The sequence below is a fragment of the Leopardus geoffroyi genome, chromosome B1 (genome assembly GCF_018350155.1).
Source record: "Leopardus geoffroyi isolate Oge1 chromosome B1, O.geoffroyi_Oge1_pat1.0, whole genome shotgun sequence".
NCBI classification, from domain to species: domain Eukaryota; kingdom Metazoa; phylum Chordata; class Mammalia; order Carnivora; family Felidae; genus Leopardus; species Leopardus geoffroyi.
In genome coordinates, this window is record NC_059327.1 from 141,512,395 (window position 1) to 141,530,037 (window position 17,643).

The 17,643-nt window shown below is 41.1% G+C and overlaps 1 protein-coding gene across 1 annotated transcript in view; it reads right to left on the bottom strand.

Annotated features, from left to right (window-relative positions):
• Window positions 1-17,643, bottom strand: part of FRAS1 (Fraser extracellular matrix complex subunit 1) — a 431,004-nt gene that overhangs the window by 25,976 nt on the left and 387,385 nt on the right. The window contains exons 60-66 of the mRNA XM_045473641.1: window positions 15,186-15,342; window positions 12,796-12,996; window positions 11,049-11,236; window positions 9,592-9,867; window positions 6,308-6,540; window positions 3,806-3,966; window positions 1,667-1,881 (exon numbers count right to left, since the gene is read on the bottom strand). Of these exons, the coding sequence (XP_045329597.1) occupies window positions 1,667-1,881; window positions 3,806-3,966; window positions 6,308-6,540; window positions 9,592-9,867; window positions 11,049-11,236; window positions 12,796-12,996; window positions 15,186-15,342 (1,431 nt within the window). The remainder of the gene's footprint in view (window positions 1-1,666; window positions 1,882-3,805; window positions 3,967-6,307; window positions 6,541-9,591; window positions 9,868-11,048; window positions 11,237-12,795; window positions 12,997-15,185; window positions 15,343-17,643) is intronic.

Below are 17,643 nucleotides of genomic sequence, written 5' to 3' on the forward strand. Positions count from 1 at the left end.
TATTTTTTCATATTCAATGTTGTCAGGATTTAAAATTTGATTACAAGTTTTTCAAAAGACTGCTAATTCCATAAAAAATTATCTTTTGAAATGGCTTAATCTGTTTTCCTCAGGAAATTTCTAGACTTTATCTGGACCTTACACCATATTCTGTCCCTTTAATATACAGGCTTTGCTAAAATTATTGATATTAGAACCTCAATAATTCTTTAGCTGATTGAAAAAATTAATTTTCCCTCTCTGTTTTCTATCCTTTATCCCTCATGACATTACTTACTAATCCTTAAAAAAAAAATCCAAACCTTGACAAATATTTACTATATACCTGCAATGTGCTAAGTTCTTTCCCCTGTTGAGATGATCGGTTACAATTTCAGATGAGATTCAGAGAAGTTACGACAAGAAAATAGATGAACTAGGGCTTGGTTATAACTAGGGCTTGGTCTACATTCTTTCTACCATACACCAGCTGTTTTAACTATTTTTAAAGAAACGGACTGCAATGAAGTACTTCTGTGCATATATTCTGTGTTGGTTCAAGAAGTGGGGCATTTATAACAAGAAATCTTAGCCTTTGAGATTTTTAGGCATATTCTGAACAAAAATATACAAAAATATGATTAAAGTAAAAACACGGAGAACATAGAATACTAATTTTTGAGAGGTCAGGAGAAACCAATCACTTAGTTTTGCATTTCGAAGGTGAATATAGGTCATGTAACTGCAGAAACAGATAACTTAAGAATGCTTTAATTTTCCACTCAGTAGAGGGCAGTAGTGTATATAAAATGAGAGCTAACCAAACAGAGATAGTGCAAAATAAACCAAATTTTAATCAAAGGCACGTCCTCAAAATGATTACTCTCAGTGCCTCCAGAAGTCCCTCTTTCAGTGTGATTAAACCGATTTGAAATGAAGAACAAACGTTAATTTTTAGTTCATTGAGATAACTGCTGATAATTAGGTAGAATCTGCTTTAGATTCATATTTCCCATGAGGATGCATTTCTTTGATATAACTGCCCTCCTATGACTATGGCTTCTTGCTAAAATTTTCTTTTGTCACTAATGTTTCACAACGATTAAGAATGTGTCCATTTTTGCAAGGGTTGTCAGTTTGGCACAGATTTGGACTAGGAATGAAATCCAAGTGTTTTACATAATTCTCCCTCCATCATGCTTAAAAAGCATTATGTTTTCCCTGTCTTCTGGAAAGGTACACCTTACTTTGACTTATTTCCCCATGTGCGGAAAAGAAAACATCTACTTTGTAATAACCTTACCATCAAATGTCAATCCTTTTGGCTTCCAAAATATACCCAGGGGGATGGATATATATGTATTATATATTATATATATATCTAGAGAAGCAAATATTAGATTTTTATGTTAATGGCTGTGCCAGACAGTAATGTTTTTCCAAATTCATTTTAACATTTTCCACATTAATTTTCCAGTTAATTGATTTAGAAGACTTCCGAGGGTTCTCTCTAGCCATCATGCTGCTAAGGTCTCACTTGAGGGACTTCTAAAGACTCCTTTGGTTATCCCAGTTCTGGGGCTGGGCACCAGATGCAACATGCTAACAGAAGTGCTTCAGGAAGAAACAAAATTTCATATGGCACCCAGGTGCTTGCAGCCTTTGGATAAGCCCCTGAAGGACCCACCTGGAAGTCGGCAGTTACAGACCCCCCACAGACATCAATTAACTCAGTCATGTCATAATAGGCATCAAAGGTCCAGACGCAGCTCTTCAGGTTCAGGTGTTTGTAGAGCTGGATGGTCTTGGGCTCCCGGACGCTGGGGTCAAATTGGAAGGGGCGGTCATAGCCAGGCCCCAGGGCTGTGCTGTCATAGACCTTATCGTCCAGGAACCCTGCCTCTGTGGGGGAGGGAGGAACAAGGAACAAGAAGTCAGTCTGTTGACATGCCCCTCGTTGGCTGCCCAGGAGCTGCGTGGGGAGAAGGGATGTGTCCTTGAGAGACTGAGATAGCTTACCTTCCATCAGAGACCATTAATGGAGAACCCAGGGTTCCCAATACACACTGCATGAGAAGGGGAGGGGAGCTAGAGTACCTGTTGCTAGGGGGTTACCTGTGACTGAGTTCATAGACTCCTCTAAGAGGCTGCATGAACCCCAGAAGAAAAGATGAGCAAAGAGTACCATAAATGGAGCCAGAGCTCAGTGGCCCTGTGTGTCTTGGAAAAGAATACATACTGAAGCTTTGCAATCAACCCTTGAAGAAACAGATTTACTACACGGATGATTTGTTGATGAATTGTTATTTTTTAAGACTGATTTTTTAAAAACAGCTTTTATGTAAAGCCAACAGACAAACATCTGACTACCTCCTCCCCTGCTATGGTTTCTGAGCTCTTAGGAAAAAAAAATCTTAATTTTGTGCTAATGAGTAAATAGCTTGCTAATGATGCTTGACTAAACCTCCCTGCTACGGGCAAAAATTATTGGATCAAATGCTGCCAAGCAACCAAAGTGTTCTAAATTAAGGAAGACCTTTATGCAGTAGAGAGCTAAACACAGATACAATTTTAGAATATCAAGATTCAAATTTTTTATAGTACTAAAAGCAAATATAATATTCTGAAAGAGTCTTAGAATGTCTGAAACGTCTTAGGATGTTTGACACCAGCACCTGGTCCTCTGCCCTGAAAGGAGTAGGATCTCAATTATCATGTGTTGAATTTACTTGTGTTTAAGTGGGAAGAGGTACAAACTTTCAGCCTATAAACAGTGTATGTTTCTTTCAGTGGCTGCACAGGTGAACCGGTTAGACTTTCATGTGTAGCTCAGTGACTTGCGAATAATTCATACTCAACTAATTTCTACCGTGTAAAGACCATCACTACCTAAATGATGCTTAATGAATATGAAAGAGCATATGAATGCTTCTCTATCTTCTAAAATACTGGTAAACAATTCATCGGTTGTCAAGGGAGGAAACACGCATTTAATGCACACTCGCTAAGGTAAATGGAAATGGACACGATCCTTTGTAGAGTAAAATGTCTGCTATGGTAGACACCGGAATGTGCCACCGGGGTTTTAGCTCCTTCAGGTTTGTGTCAGTGGCACAGCGGCTCCTGCGGCCACCCCTGTGGGGGCTCTGGCATCCAGTGACTGAGGTGCCTCAGAGAGGGCTGTCAGCTGGGGCTGGAAGTAGGAAGAGTTCCTGAAGCGGTGGGGGCTTCTGGAGGGCTGCACTGCAGTCTGACTTCTCCCTCTGCCCAATTCTGCGTCCTCTCCTTCCTCTTCACAGATGCTGATCCCCAATGAACATCTTGCACCCCCACATTCCATCTCAGCTCCTGCTCCGGGAGCCCATCCTATAACATGTGACATCTGCACTTTAGCTTTCTAAAGATGCTGCAATAAGGGGATTTCAGGGCACAGATCCAAACATGCTCAACAGTGGGGCAGGGAAAGAACGAACATTTACCATGGCAGGTGCTTTAAAAACCATCAACAGATTAAATCCTTACCCTGATTGGTAGCAATTGTTTTCCTCATGTCATAGATAAGCAAACAGTGGTTTGGGGAAGTTCTGCTATTTCTGTTTAGTTGTATAGGTAGTAGAATTAGGGATTCGAACCTAAATCAGCTTGGTTCCAAAGTCCTTGTTTTTCCCTATTCACTTCACTGTCTGAGCTGCCTATGTTTGGTTGCCTGCTAGGAAGGAAATCCACTAAACATGCAGACTTTGAGGACTGGGAGACACGAAAGCAGAGTTCGCCTCGCTCTATCTCTAAGGACCACTGTGCTGGGCTGGAATGGGAAAGCCCCCACCTGAGATGCCTCTCAGGTCACGGGTGGTGACGAGATTGGAGCAGACGTGCTGGTGTCTGTAGATGGACTCAGATAATAGAAAATGCAAGTTGTGCAGCGGCATGGTGGAGATAAGGGGCAGCATTCCATCCTGGTGCGGGATCTGCACGGAAATGTGGATTCTAAGGGAAAAAAGGGCGGAGGTAGTGTTTAGGTGCATGCTATAAGCAGTTAATATGGTACATTTCTTTCTCATAACTCAACCTGTCTTCACCAGTGAATTTACCCTTTTTTTTTCTTGAAGCTTTCCGTGTAGGAACACGAGGGTATGATATATGTGTGGGGTTGTTCTCCACCCCCGCCCCAGCTCCCCCATCAAGAAATCCTCCAGACTCAGGACTGATAGCAATCAAGAATCACAGGTGTTTTTTTGTTTTGTTTTGTTTTTTATATATACAAGAAAAGATAATATCACAACCACAAATGACTTTAAAGCTTCCTTTTGCTTTAAATGGAAGCTTTGTTTCCTTGTGTGCTACAGCAGAATGACTGATAGAGGTGCTGTTCCTCTTCTCTGTCACAGTGAGTGTCTGGGACACTTATATTTTTTAAAGTATTTGTGCCAAAAGACCTCACTGAGCTCTTTATACTTCAAGGTAGATATCCCTACCCAGGAAAATATCTTACAAATAGTTATACCCCACTATTGCTACTGTCCCCCCCCAGCCAAAAGAGACTTTTCTCCCCTCTCTCCCTTCAAGTTCCAGCAACAAGGGCGGCCCTAACTGGCCTCTGTTTGCAGCGTGCTCTCCCCTCATCTACATTTTTTCCTTTTTTAAAGTTTATTTATTTACTTTGAGAGAGGGGCAGACAGAGAGGGGAAGAGGTTGAATCCCAGGCAGGCTCCACACTGTCAGTGCAAAGAGCCTGATGTGGGGCTTGAAGTCACAAACCACGAGATCATGACCTGAGCTGTTAACTGACTGAGGCACCCAGGCACCCCTCCCCTCATCACTTCTCAGCACATAGGTGCCTTTGCGCCAGGAAGTCTGTAACTTATTCATATTGGCTGCTATGTCTTGTATGCTTTCGGACTCTGTTTATCTTGCCTCTCCACAGTGAGGACAAGGATCATTTCCTTCACGTCTTTTGTTTCTCCAGAGCATGTAGTATAAAATCCTAACTAAAACACGAGCTTAATAAATATTGGTTAAGACTGTGAAAGAACAGAACTGTAGTTATGGGCTGTGTTATTTTCATTGTACAAGTTTAAATTTTCAGCATGTTGATTGAGGGTGCCTTTGACTTTTTACAGCTTGTCTCTTGGAACAAAAACCCAAGAGACATTTTTAAGAGGAATCGCTACCTTGCAATATGAACATGATGTCTCTTTTGCTGGGAAGGGGTCAGTAGTGCTCTGGGCACTCCTGCTACTGCTTTTCAACAAAAGTAAATCTTATTCGGTTGGAAAAAAGAAAGAATTTGCATATTCTTGGCTCCATATTTAAATCTGTTTTTTTCTCCATGCAAATGAACCCCTTTCTCTGAACTTAGTTGCTCATAAAGGCACCTACATAAATACCACAAGGTTTAATGAATATGTATAATATGCATGAATTCTTTTTTTGCTAGGCAAAACTGAAAGTATCCATTTCCATCAAACTCATGGTAGCACAGGAAAAAATAAAAGCACACGTGCCCAGTGACTTTGAGTTTACACAGTATTATTACTCTGTTCACTAGATATTTAGCAAGAGTCTCTTAGGCGCCAAGAAGCACTGTCCCAGCCAGAAGGGACCAAAAAAAAAAAAAAAAAAAAAAAAAAAGAAGGTCAGTGCCCTCTCCGTCTACTGTGGGGACAGACAGAGAATGAAGGGTGATAATGCTCTGAAAGAGGTATGGATGGCATGGGTGCCAGTGGAGCTCTAAGGGGGAGCTTCCAAATTAAATTGGGGAAGATGATGGTTCTTGCAAAGGATGTCATGAGGTAGGTGGAGGAGGACAGTAGGATTTAACTACATTGAGTGGAAGGGGGCTGGGAGAATTGCTGGTTGGAAGCCCTGGCAATTTGGTTTCAGTTTGGTTCTCTGTGGGTGGACTGGCAGGTGAGGATGACAAGGTGAGGGACATGAGGCTAAGAAGACAGCAAGGGGCCAGTTTTCGGGAGCCTCTGAAGAATTTTTTCTGAAGCTTTTATCACCACTCTTCTTTTTTTAATATATTTTTTAAAAATGTTTTTATTCATTTTTGAGAGACACAGAGAGAGAGAGAGAGAGAGAAAGAGAGAGAGAGAGGGACAGAGCCTGAAGCAGGCTCTGTGCTGACAGCAGAGAGTGCCATGTGGGGCTCAAACTCACAAACAGCGAGATCATGACCTGAGCCGAAGTTGGACACTTAACCGGCTGAGCCATCTGGGCGTCCCTCCACTATTCTTGTTTGCAGAACATCACTCATTCATCTGTCTCACCCAGAAAACACATAAAAGGATAGCCCTCTCATTGTGGAAGGCACCACCTGCCTGACCTGTTCGGATGTTCCTTGTGCTTGACGTCCAAGTATTTCAAGGTTGCGATGAAGGACTGAGCCTGGAAGCCTCTGGCTGTCCCAGCTACCACTGGGGTGTGGCAGATTGCACTGTCTGTCCCAATGGTAACAATGTTGCTCCTTAAGGGGGTCCCCACATGGCCCACCTTGTCCACAGCCTTTGCCACACAGCGCACATGGAACCTCCGGCTGAAGTAAATGCTATCCAGGACCTACCAGGAAGCAAAAAGTACATCAGACATGTGTTTACTCCTTAAACAGCTCCTTCCACTGTATCTTCTGGATGATATGACATCACCAGTTTCTGGTACAGGGTTATCTGTGAAGACCACCCATTATCTGTCTATCCATCCAACTATCCACTCATCTATTTCTCTGTTCATTCATTTGCCACAAAACTGGTGACTTTCTCCCAGGAGCCAGTCACTAGGGACAGAGCAGTAAGTACTTGTAGCCTAAGGCAGTATGTCAGACAGTGTTAAGTAGATAGATGTGGAGCAAGAGGCCAGAGATGACTGGTTACCGGTGATGGTATTGATCTCTTTATATATTAGGTTCAGCATAAGGACCACTCAGCTGATTTTCAACCTTTCCATTAAGACTGGTTGGTCTCGAAGTCACTTTTGCTGAGGGCATGGTGTCAGGATACAGAGGAGGGATGCTTCCTTCCCAGGAATTCTTATTTTTCTTTCTTTCCTACTGCTGGTCCCTCCCCCAGCCCCACCTAATGACCACACACACTGCAAAGGTTACAATAACCTGCAGGGTGGAAATTGAGAACTTGTCCTCTGAAACCTACTGGCCTTTGGAGGTCTTTCAACAGATTCTTTCATGTTCCCAGACACAGAGAAGCCATAAGAATGCTTAACTCAATCTCTGCAGAGGCAACGTGGGTCACCACAACTCTTTAGGTAATGTGTGCATACACACAGGGAAGTACATAACAAGAAAAGTTAATTAGTAGTTCTGTGTGCCATAGACCTCCCACAAAGCAATCATACAAACTTATAAATTCTACCCATGAAAACAATTTTCATTGAAGTCCATTAAAAATTAAAGAGGATTTTTCCATTAAAATTTTTCTAATTAGCTGCCAACGCCTTATTTATTTATTTACACATGGACTTAGTTCAGAAGGGATTTGAGGCATCTTACAAAAATGCACACAATACAGTGGTATTAAATAAATAATTGAAGAAACAAAGATAAAGCAAAGGAAACTGGGGTAAAAGTATTAGTCACCAAGTCATTGCAAGAAGAAAAACTGAAACATAAAGTAAAATTATAAACTTGGTACCTGTTAAAAATGTATATTTGGCTCAAATCAGACCAAACTGCCTTCATGGTGTTTTGAAAAGAGAATTAGATACTTAATAAAACAATAAGCTATTAAGTCTTGCCATTTAAATTTTTAAAATTTATCAGGTAGTTTAACTAGGTTATGTTGCAAAAGAATTGATCTATTGGCCTTTTTAAAAAAATTTTTTTTAACGTTTATTTATTATTATTGAGAGACAGAGAGAGACAGAGTATGAGCATGGGAGGGGCAGAGAGAGGAGGAAACACAGAATCTGAAGCAGGCTCTAGGCCCTGAGCTGTTAGCACAGAGCCTGATGTGGGGCTCGAACTCACCAACTGCCGGATCATGACCTGAGCTGAAGTCAGATGCTCAACCGACGGAGCCACCCAGGCACCTTGACCTATTGGCCTTTCTGAATAAGCTATGTGAAAACAGTGGACATGAGTGACTGCTTTGTCCAGGGCCCCCCATTCATCTATGCCTTTCCTCCACTATTATCCCATGTATGTGAAGCACTTACTGAAGTGAGAAGAAACTGAGAGCTGAATAGGAAAAAAATCTAGAGAAATTCAGTCTGAAAGAAAGCTCTGATCTCCAAAATTATGAAGTGCATTAATTTTATTTTATTTATTTATTTTTTTTCAACGTTTATTTATTTTTTTGGGGACAGAGAGAGACAGAGCATGAACGGGGGAGGGGCAGAGAGAGAGGGAGACACAGAATCGGAAACAGGCTCCAGGCTCTGAGCCATCAGCCCAGAGCCCGACGCGGGGCTCGAACTCACGGACCGCGAGATCGTGACCTGGCTGAAGTCGGACGCTTAACCGACTGCGCCACCCAGGCGCCCCTGAAGTGCATTAATTTTAATCAAAAATTGTTGAGGGCTTACTATGTGCCAGGTACTATGCTGAGTATCTCCACTGCTTCCAGTTCTGTCTCTGGGGAGAATGACGTCACTGGAGTGAGGAGCTGTCACTGCAGTGCGCTGTTTCTTAAGGTTGGGCAAACCCTTACTCACTGTTCATTGCTCTCTGATGGTGGGTCTGGGGTCCCACCTCCTTGAGGACAGCAACTGCATAGTGAACTTCTTTGCGTGTCCTCCTACAATTTTGCAAAATGCTGATCCCTCGGAAACATTCTCTCCTTTGTTTAATAATGGTGCCGTCTCTACTAGCACCATCAATGTGCTGAGCATGTTGGGCTATAAAAATGTGGTAGGACCCTTGGTCCAGGTCCTTAAGGAGTTTCTATCCTACTACTTATTGAACGATTGAAGACATGTGGAAAAAAGTAATCATTAACTGTACCTACCTAGAATCTTTGACTTACTTTACCATTTACAGATCACTTTTACAACCGATTCATCAGTGACCTTGTCAAGTCGCTAAGTGGAAGAAGTACTATTTTGCAGATCAGGAAACGGAGACTCGGTGAGGTTAATCAACCTCTTAACATCACATAGTCAAAAGTAGGCAGAATCAAGAATAGTAAACAGGTTGTCTGATTACTGGCTTGGTTCTCTTTCCATTATACCATATTACCTCTTCTTATATATAAGAATTAAAAGACCTGGCGGGGGGGGTGGGGCGGCGCCTGGGTGGCTCAGTCGGTTGAGAACCAGCTTCAGCTCAGGTCACGATCTCACGGTCCGTGAGTTCGAGCCCCGCGTCCGGCTCTGTGCTGACAGCTCAGAGCCTGGAGCCTGTTTCGGATTCTGTGTCTCCCTCTTTCTCTGACCCTCCCCTGTTCATGCTCTCTCTCTGTCTCAAAAATAAATAAATGTTAAAAAAAAAAATTAAAAAAAAAAGAATTAAAAGACCTGGGTATATACTGTGTACCTGCTCATTCCTTTATTTCATTCCAAATGCTATGCAAGGACCTTAAGGAATCTGATAAAGTTGTAGTGACAAAGAGAGACACTAGTTTTCTCCCTATGCAACCAGGCCTAGACCCCTAGACCTACCATGTGGTTGACACTGGTAAATGGTGTGTTGTCAGTGATGGTCTCAAAGGGAGAGCGAGCCCCATTGCCATCAGTGGGGGTGGCTACTTCCCAGCTGAACTGCACAGATGATTGGTTGATGCCAGCCTCGCTGCAACGTTCCTTCATGACGGCATACTTGGGGAAATGAGAGTCACAGGGGGTGACACAAACCAGTGGGTAGCCTGGGGAGGGGGACTTCTTGACTCCTTCCTTGGTAACCTCTTCTACGTGGTCATAGTCGGCAAGTGTAACAACCTGAAAAGGAGCAACAAAGCTTCAGCCTGGGCTGGGTGTTGGGATGCTCAGAGAGCTAGGGGTCCCCTCCCTAGAGATCCACAAGATCCCTTAACCGCTAGGGATTCTTTAAAATATAACGGAAGTTTTCACAGTGCTTCGCCAGGCATCCCTAAAAGATACTACATATCAGTGGTGAAGAAGATCTTCCTTTTGCCTGAGCTAAAAATCTTTAGTATCTTGTTAATCTTATTCCTGAATCAGAGCTCTATCACTCATGTGGAAAATACTTTTATTTTCATGCACACTGTCACTAAAGCTATATCATGAGTAACAGTTACTAGTTTAAAGTTGCATTAAAAAATACAATAAATTAAGTTGCATTAAATTGTTAATGATACACAGTAGTATATCTGGCAAAACAAAAGTAAATAAAGGGAGTGTATTTCTTCCATGGTTGAATAAGAGACACATTTTGGAATGATCCTTCTACTATAGAAGACTAGCTAGGGGAGGCTAGAAGACTTATTCTGACTGCCTCATTATTATGGGTTAAGTTTCCCTTGGCAACCTCCAGGCATTTTCCTCCTAATTGTAAAGTCGTTGCGTTCATTGCATACACCCCAACATGGGAAGCCGGGTACTGCACTTTTGCAAATACTTACCTCTACGTGTGTGGCAAGTATGTAGGGTAATAGATACGGGGTAGCATTATTTTTTTTTCTCCACTCTTCTAGGTCCCACCAAAGACGTGAGAAGATCAATTGTATTGCACTTTCTGTGTTTATCACACTAGGGTATCAACATGGTTTGGTCTCACTCTTCTGTCAGAACAGGGTTTCTCATCCTTGGCACTACTGACATTTATGCCAAATACTTCTTTGTTGTTGGGGCTGTCCTGTGCATTGCAGGATGTACAGCAGCATTCCTAGCTCCTACCCATTAGATGCGAATAGCGCCTAGTGTGACATCCATTGACAGTTGTGGCAACCAAAAGCGTCATCAGACATTGCCAAATGTCCCGTGGAGGTGGTGGTGCAGGGAAGGGGTTTGGGAAGGAAGGAACAAGACGGCTCCTGGTTGAGAACTACTGTGTTAGAAAAATGAAGAAGTATAGCACCAGAAGTCCTACTTCTGCCAAGTTCTCAGCTACTAGTCACTAAGACATACAAGTAGTGATCCCTTTAGGTCAAGCAACTCACAATGGGTGGCGCTGGCAATATGAGACTCCCTGCTGCTTCCTGGTCTAGAATTGTCACTGTGGCAGTGGTCACATCACCAAGAACTGCTTCCACTGGGTCATCTGGGCCAAGGACTAGGGAGAAAGACTCATGCCATTCCCGGTCTTCATTGGACAGGATCTCGACTTTGAAAAAGATATGATCCACACCTTCACCAAGCACAGAACAAAAAGAGAGCAAAGGTTCTCATTAGGTGACCTCACTAAGACAGTGCAGGTTGGCACTGCTGAGACTTCCTGTTAAACAACGCCCTTTCCTTTTAGAGGTTTTCTATATATACAGTGGCTGCTAATCACTTTATTCCCATCTCAAGTGAGAAATCTATTTTATAGACCAAATTCCACCTGTGGTAGAGGCTCAGTATTGCAGATTTACTATTCAATGCCATATGAGAATTAATGGCCCCTGTCTGACACTAGCTGGTAGTAATAAAAATCTATGATCCAAAATACACTCCACCCTGGTTATGAGGATTTTTTGCTTAATTTTTCTTTCCCCTTTACACTTAGGCACGGGATCCTGTGTGGCAGCGAGGGCTTGCACACAAGACATCCTTCAAAGCTGTCCTGAGAAGCAGTACCTCAAAGGCTTCCTACTAGGCCATATCTGCAAAGACGATAACATAAAGGTTTGGCAGCCTGGAACGAGGAGGGTGAGAGCCTTTTTCTAAGCCTTCCTTTCCTATAAACTGATTCTCTGAGGGTGCAAATCTCCCTGGTTGTAGTTAAGGCTCCCTTCTTCCTCTCCTATAAACTCCTGGTTTAGGTTATTCCCAAGATCTATCTTTCTACCAGATCCTTATGCAGAAAAGGAAAAAGTAAAGACACGTGGAAGAATAGTCCTTGTATGGAGGTGGAGGAAGGGCATCTACGTTTCCAGCAAACACTAACCAGATGTACACGGGATAAAGCGAAAAGCCCTTAAAAAACTCCAGTGGAATGAGAGACATCAGAGACTCCTCCCCCTTCATTTCTGAGGGAGTCACTTCTTCCCCCCACTGGCCAAGACATCTCTGAAAAGGACATCTACCACTGTTGCCCACTTCTGGCTACATTGCAAATGGCTCTAGGATCTGCACCAGTCTTTTTACCTTATGTTGCTCCAGAAAGTTCTGTGACAAAATCTAGCATATAATTCAACTCCTCCATCTCCAACTATATCAGATAGTTAAACAGCCAGCTGTGACCTGAATCCCATCTCTCTCTCTTCCCTGACTCATTTCCATAGTTCTCTCTATACAATAAACCTTTTTTAGAAATCTCATAACAGGGTATCCTGTCTCTTAGCAGATGTTAAACCACTGGAGCACAGAGACTGTGCCTTCTGGATTTTAGTAATCTCTGAAGGTCCCAGCACACTGGTTTGTATCAATATTTGTTGGATCATGGTAGTCATGTTTATTCTTTTAAAATCAACTGCAGCTGTTACTCAACCAAATCATAGGCTAACAATAACAACAAAATCCTTTTAAATGAGCCAAAATGCCAAGGATGTTCTGAAGTAAGGGATCTCCTTTTTTCTTTTTCAGAAAAATGCCATTTTTAAAAAAAGATTCCTATAATATCAAACGTGTGCTTAATAAATACTTCATGATTAATCAGCACTACTGTTTTCCTCTTTTATTTTTCTGCTCATCCCTTTCTTCAAATACAAGATATTTGCCTCTCTATTATGTAAAACTCACAGACTGGGATTGGCATTCAATTACCGGGACTGAACTTTAAGACTCGACTCTTGGGGTAATAATCCACCCCAGACTGGGCAGACCCATCGCGTGTGCTACAGCGGATCTTGGATGTCCTGTTCTGATCCCCTCTTCGGATCACCTTGATGTTCAGGACGGCTATGGCATCTGGCCCTGAGGGTTCACGGACTTGATATGCAGCTTCTTCAAACTCAATGGTAGGGGCTAAGGAAACAGGATTAAGAAAAACAAGAGCCAGTTAGAAAAGCACAAAGGGGGGCGCCTGGGTGGCTCAGTCGGTTAAGCGTCCGACTTCGGCTCAGGTCACGATCTCGCGGTCCGAGAGTTCGAGCCCTGCGTCGGGCTCTGGGCTGATGGCTCAGAGCCTGGAGCCTGCTTCCGATTCTGTGTCTCCCTCTCTCTCTGCCCCTCCCCCGTTCATGCTCTGTCTCTCTCTGTCTCAAAAATAATAAAATAAACATTAAAAAAAATTAAAAAAAAAAAAAGAAAAGCACAAAGGATTCCCACCCCCGTGAAAACATCTTATAAGACAAGAGGGAGTTAGTTTTCCACATTAGTAAATAGTACAAAGGCACAATGGCTTACAGTCATAAAAATCAATCAGTTTTTACTTCTCAGCAAAGGTTTGGTAAAGGAATTTATTTGTGATTCTGCAGGACTTCTCACAGGTTTCTTATTAAAAACAGTATAGTGGGGGAAATATTTTTAAGCACTTTGAAATGCATCATGTCCAAGTTTCCATCTGGGTATCACAACTCACAAAATGTTTTTAAATTCACACACTTTATCAAGGGACTGAGAGAGAGTAAACCCTTGGTAAATACCAACCAATGGCATAAATCAACTCTTTTTCATTTATGAGATATGAATTTCTAAGTTTTATAATTTATCTCATTTATACACAACCTAAACTTCCCAAGTCCATCTCCCATCTCTGATCTTCTGGGTCCTTCCTCCCAGGGCCCTTATGTCTCTCACCCTTAAGTTTTCCTAACTTCTCCTAGGTTATTTAGTTAAGAAAGAGTAGTTTTAATGAAGAACCCAAGACTTCCTAACACTCTGGTTTGAGGTGCGATTCTCATTGCTATGAAATGATTAATATGTTGGTTTTAAAAAAAAATTTCAAATTGTGCCTTCTTTTCCATTATATTCTTAAGGGGAAGGGTGAGGCGGTAGTGGTGGATATAGTGAGATAAAAAATGGGATAATTGAGAACAATTAAAAATTTTATACCATTTCTAATATGCTATAATATTTTGGAAAAATTTCTAGAGTCTCTGTTCTTTCCCTTCTTTCTCTCTCAGAAAGTTAATTCTTCTTAATTGTAGAAAATGAGCTTCATTTGAAACTTTGTAGTTTTAATAAATGCCCTTTGAAACTTAGGAGTGTTACTTATTACCTCTGGACACTCAATCACTAGGTTTCTGTGTGACCAGGAGGGGCTCACTTCAGGATCTGAATCCGGGTCTTGCTGGGTGAGGGACCAATTCAACTTCAAACCTGGCTTTTCTTATTTTACCCAATGTCCAAGTTAGTCCCCAATTTTATATCAGAAACCCTGAGAGTCTCACTGACTCTCATGTAGATTCTAGAATCTGACAAAATAAGGCTTACAACCAGTTTTGCTGCTTATAGCTGTGTAACTAAGAGCATAAATTATATAAATTTGCTGATATTCAATTTCTTCACTTATAATAGAGGGATAATAACATCTACCTTACTGTCAGGATAAAATGAAATAAGATAAAATAATATGCTTAGCATGGTTTTTGATATGCAGTAAATATTCAATAAAAACAGCTATTACTATTTGTAATATTATTATACATTCACTCTTTAAAATATCTATTTGAATAAAACAATTATGTCCCAATTTGAAACAGATTTCGTTTTGTTTTCCCTAGTGCCTGGGTCATTCTTGGCTGACACCTGACTAAAGAATTTAAGATTTTTTAGGTTAATAGGCCAAATCAATTAGAAGAAAGCTGAGAAATTAGATTTTTTCTGGGAAGGTGGCAGCATTTAAATTAGTTCATTGGATTCAACTGATTCTGACTGTATATCCAATCTTGCTCCTGAACTGCAACGACTTAAATAGTTTTTATTCTCTGTCTGCCGTAGCATCTCTGTCCTAGCTTGTAACCACACTCATCTCTTATCTCTTGGCAATGTGGTAGGAAATAATGAGATTAAAAATACCTATAAACTTAGTGGAACTCTGTAGAGGATGATCACTTGGTGCCAACAGTGTATATAAATACTCTGAAATTGTTATCAGTAGGCACTTTTATAGCACTTTCATTTTCAAAAAACACCTATAATTACATTATTAGTAAAACATCAGTTCATGTTCTATCAACCAAAGAATAAGTAAAGATGATATCTTCTATTACCATCTTCATCATTGGATATGGTGATGGTGGCCATGTTATTCTTCCCAACTCTGGCTCCACTCCAGTGGTTTCCAAGAGGGTGGCTGAGATAAACCCTGAATTGTTCCTCAGGCTCAAACATGGAGTCATCATGGATAGAGACGGTACAGTTCTTCATCTAGAGCCAATGTCATAAGATAGATTAAAATTTGCAGTAAAAAATCAGTAGCTTGCTTGGTTTCCCTAGAAAATGATTTTTCTTCTTTGCAGCATCAAAGAGCCAACACAAATTCAAAAGGATCCAAACCATTTCATTTGTAAAATAGAATGTTTAAATCTAATAGTTCGTGCCTGACTGGGACATACCTACATGTGGAGCTTTGTATTAAAACATTCCAAACTACTCTGAATGATCAGTCATGAGTTATGAAAAACAAGATCAATAAAACAACCCACTCCAATGCACCTGAAGGAAATTTGTGCAGAGCAAACCAATGAGTATGTACGTGTTATGAAAGGTATATTTCTGATAATGGGGGTTTAACATATGTATTAGGCTTCCTAGAGAGGAAAACAATGGTCCTTTCCCTTGGCAAAAACAGAACAGTTTTTTATTTTACTTTTTTTAATGTTTATATTTATTTTTGAGACAGAGAGAGACAGAGCATGAGTGGGGGAGGGGCACAGAGAGAGGGAGACACAGAATCTGAAGCAGGCTCCGGGCTCTGTCCAAGCTGTCAGCACAGAGCCCAATGTGGGGCTTGAAGTCATCAACGGTGAGATCATGACTTGAGCTGAAGTCGGACGCTCAACCGACTAAGCCACCCAGGCGTCCCCGGAATAGTTTTATAAGGAACTCAGAAAGGCTTCTTGTTAGGTTGAAGATACCTTTCAATGCTGCAGAACTCTCAAATGGGTTGCCAAATGGTATCTCATCTGAAAACTGTTTAGTTCTGAAAGTCTGAGAATACAATTTAAATCCCTGCACTGTTGGTAGGAATGCAAACTGGTGCATCTGCTCTGGAAAATAGTGTGGAGGTTCATCAAAAAATTAAAAATAGAACTATCCTATGACCCAGCAATAGCACTGCTAGCAATATACCCAAGGGATACAGGAGTTCTGATGCATAGGGGCACATGTACCCCAATGTTTATAGCAGCACTTTCAACAATAGCCAAATTATGGAAAGAGCCTAAATTTCCATCAACTGATGAATGGATAAAGAAGATGTGGTTTATATATACAATGGAATACTACTTGGCAATGAGAAAGAATCAAATCTGGCCATTTGCAGCAATGTGGATGGAACTGGAGGGTATTATGCTGACTGAAATAAATCAGGCAGAGAAAGACAGATAGCATATGTTTTCACTCTTGTGTGGATCCTGAGAAACTTAACAGAAGACTATGGGGGAGAGGAAGGGGGGGGGAGTTACAGAGAGGGAGGGAGGCAAACCATAAGAGACTCTTAAATACTGAGAACAAACTGAAGGTTTATGAGGGGTGGGAGGGAGAGGGGAAAGCGGGTGATGGGCACTGAGGAGGGCAACTGTTGGGATGAGCACTGGGTGTTGTATGGAAACAAATTGGACAATAAATTATATTTAATTAAAAAAAAAAAGAAAAAAACCCTTGTTTGACAGAAAGAAATCAAGTGTTTCCCACACTGAATATACTCTATTGAGGAATGTATTCTTAAGAAAACAGAAAATAATGCCAAAACATTTTAGATGAAGCAGTAGCTTCAATAGTAGAGTCATGTGATATGAAGTGGGATTACTTTTACTTGAACTATATTAAATCCACTCCACTGCTGTATTGCAAAGGATCTGTGGGTAAAAAGAAGTTTCACTCTCATACTTCTGAGGTCACACTAAATGGAAGAACATCCTGTGAACATTTATAGGTAGCTTGCTAAACTGATGTTAAGCCCCTGAAGAAGTTCCTTTTCTTCTTGATAGAAAGCATACATTTAGTAGTGACTCTTTAAGATATCTTTTTAAAAAGGACATTATCATGAAGGACAAGTTTCAGAGACAAATTGCTTAGTAAGCCAGAGAAAATGAAGATTCCAAAGTGTGCTTATGAATAATGATAGATTGTCATGTGGGTAACATATAGATGATTAGACTGTATTTTCTTAATAATTTTACTAAATTATAAACTGTCTCTTGGATAGGCAGAGAATTCTCTTTTGAACTTAAAACAAATACAGACATGTAGACTCAAAGCTGAAGATTGTATCTGCAGTATTTGTGTGTGTGTTTAAACACATGTTTCAACCTGCCACCAGTAAAATCCCCCCACCCCCCAAGTATAACTAAGACAGGTTTCTATGAGTCATGAATCTATAAAAGACCAAGAGTCTCAGAGAAGGAAGATATCAGTTTTTTTTGTTTTTTGTTTTTTTGGTAGTAAAGATGAACAGAGGAAGAATCTGCAGTGACTTGGGATGAGTAAGATCATCTAATACTAAAC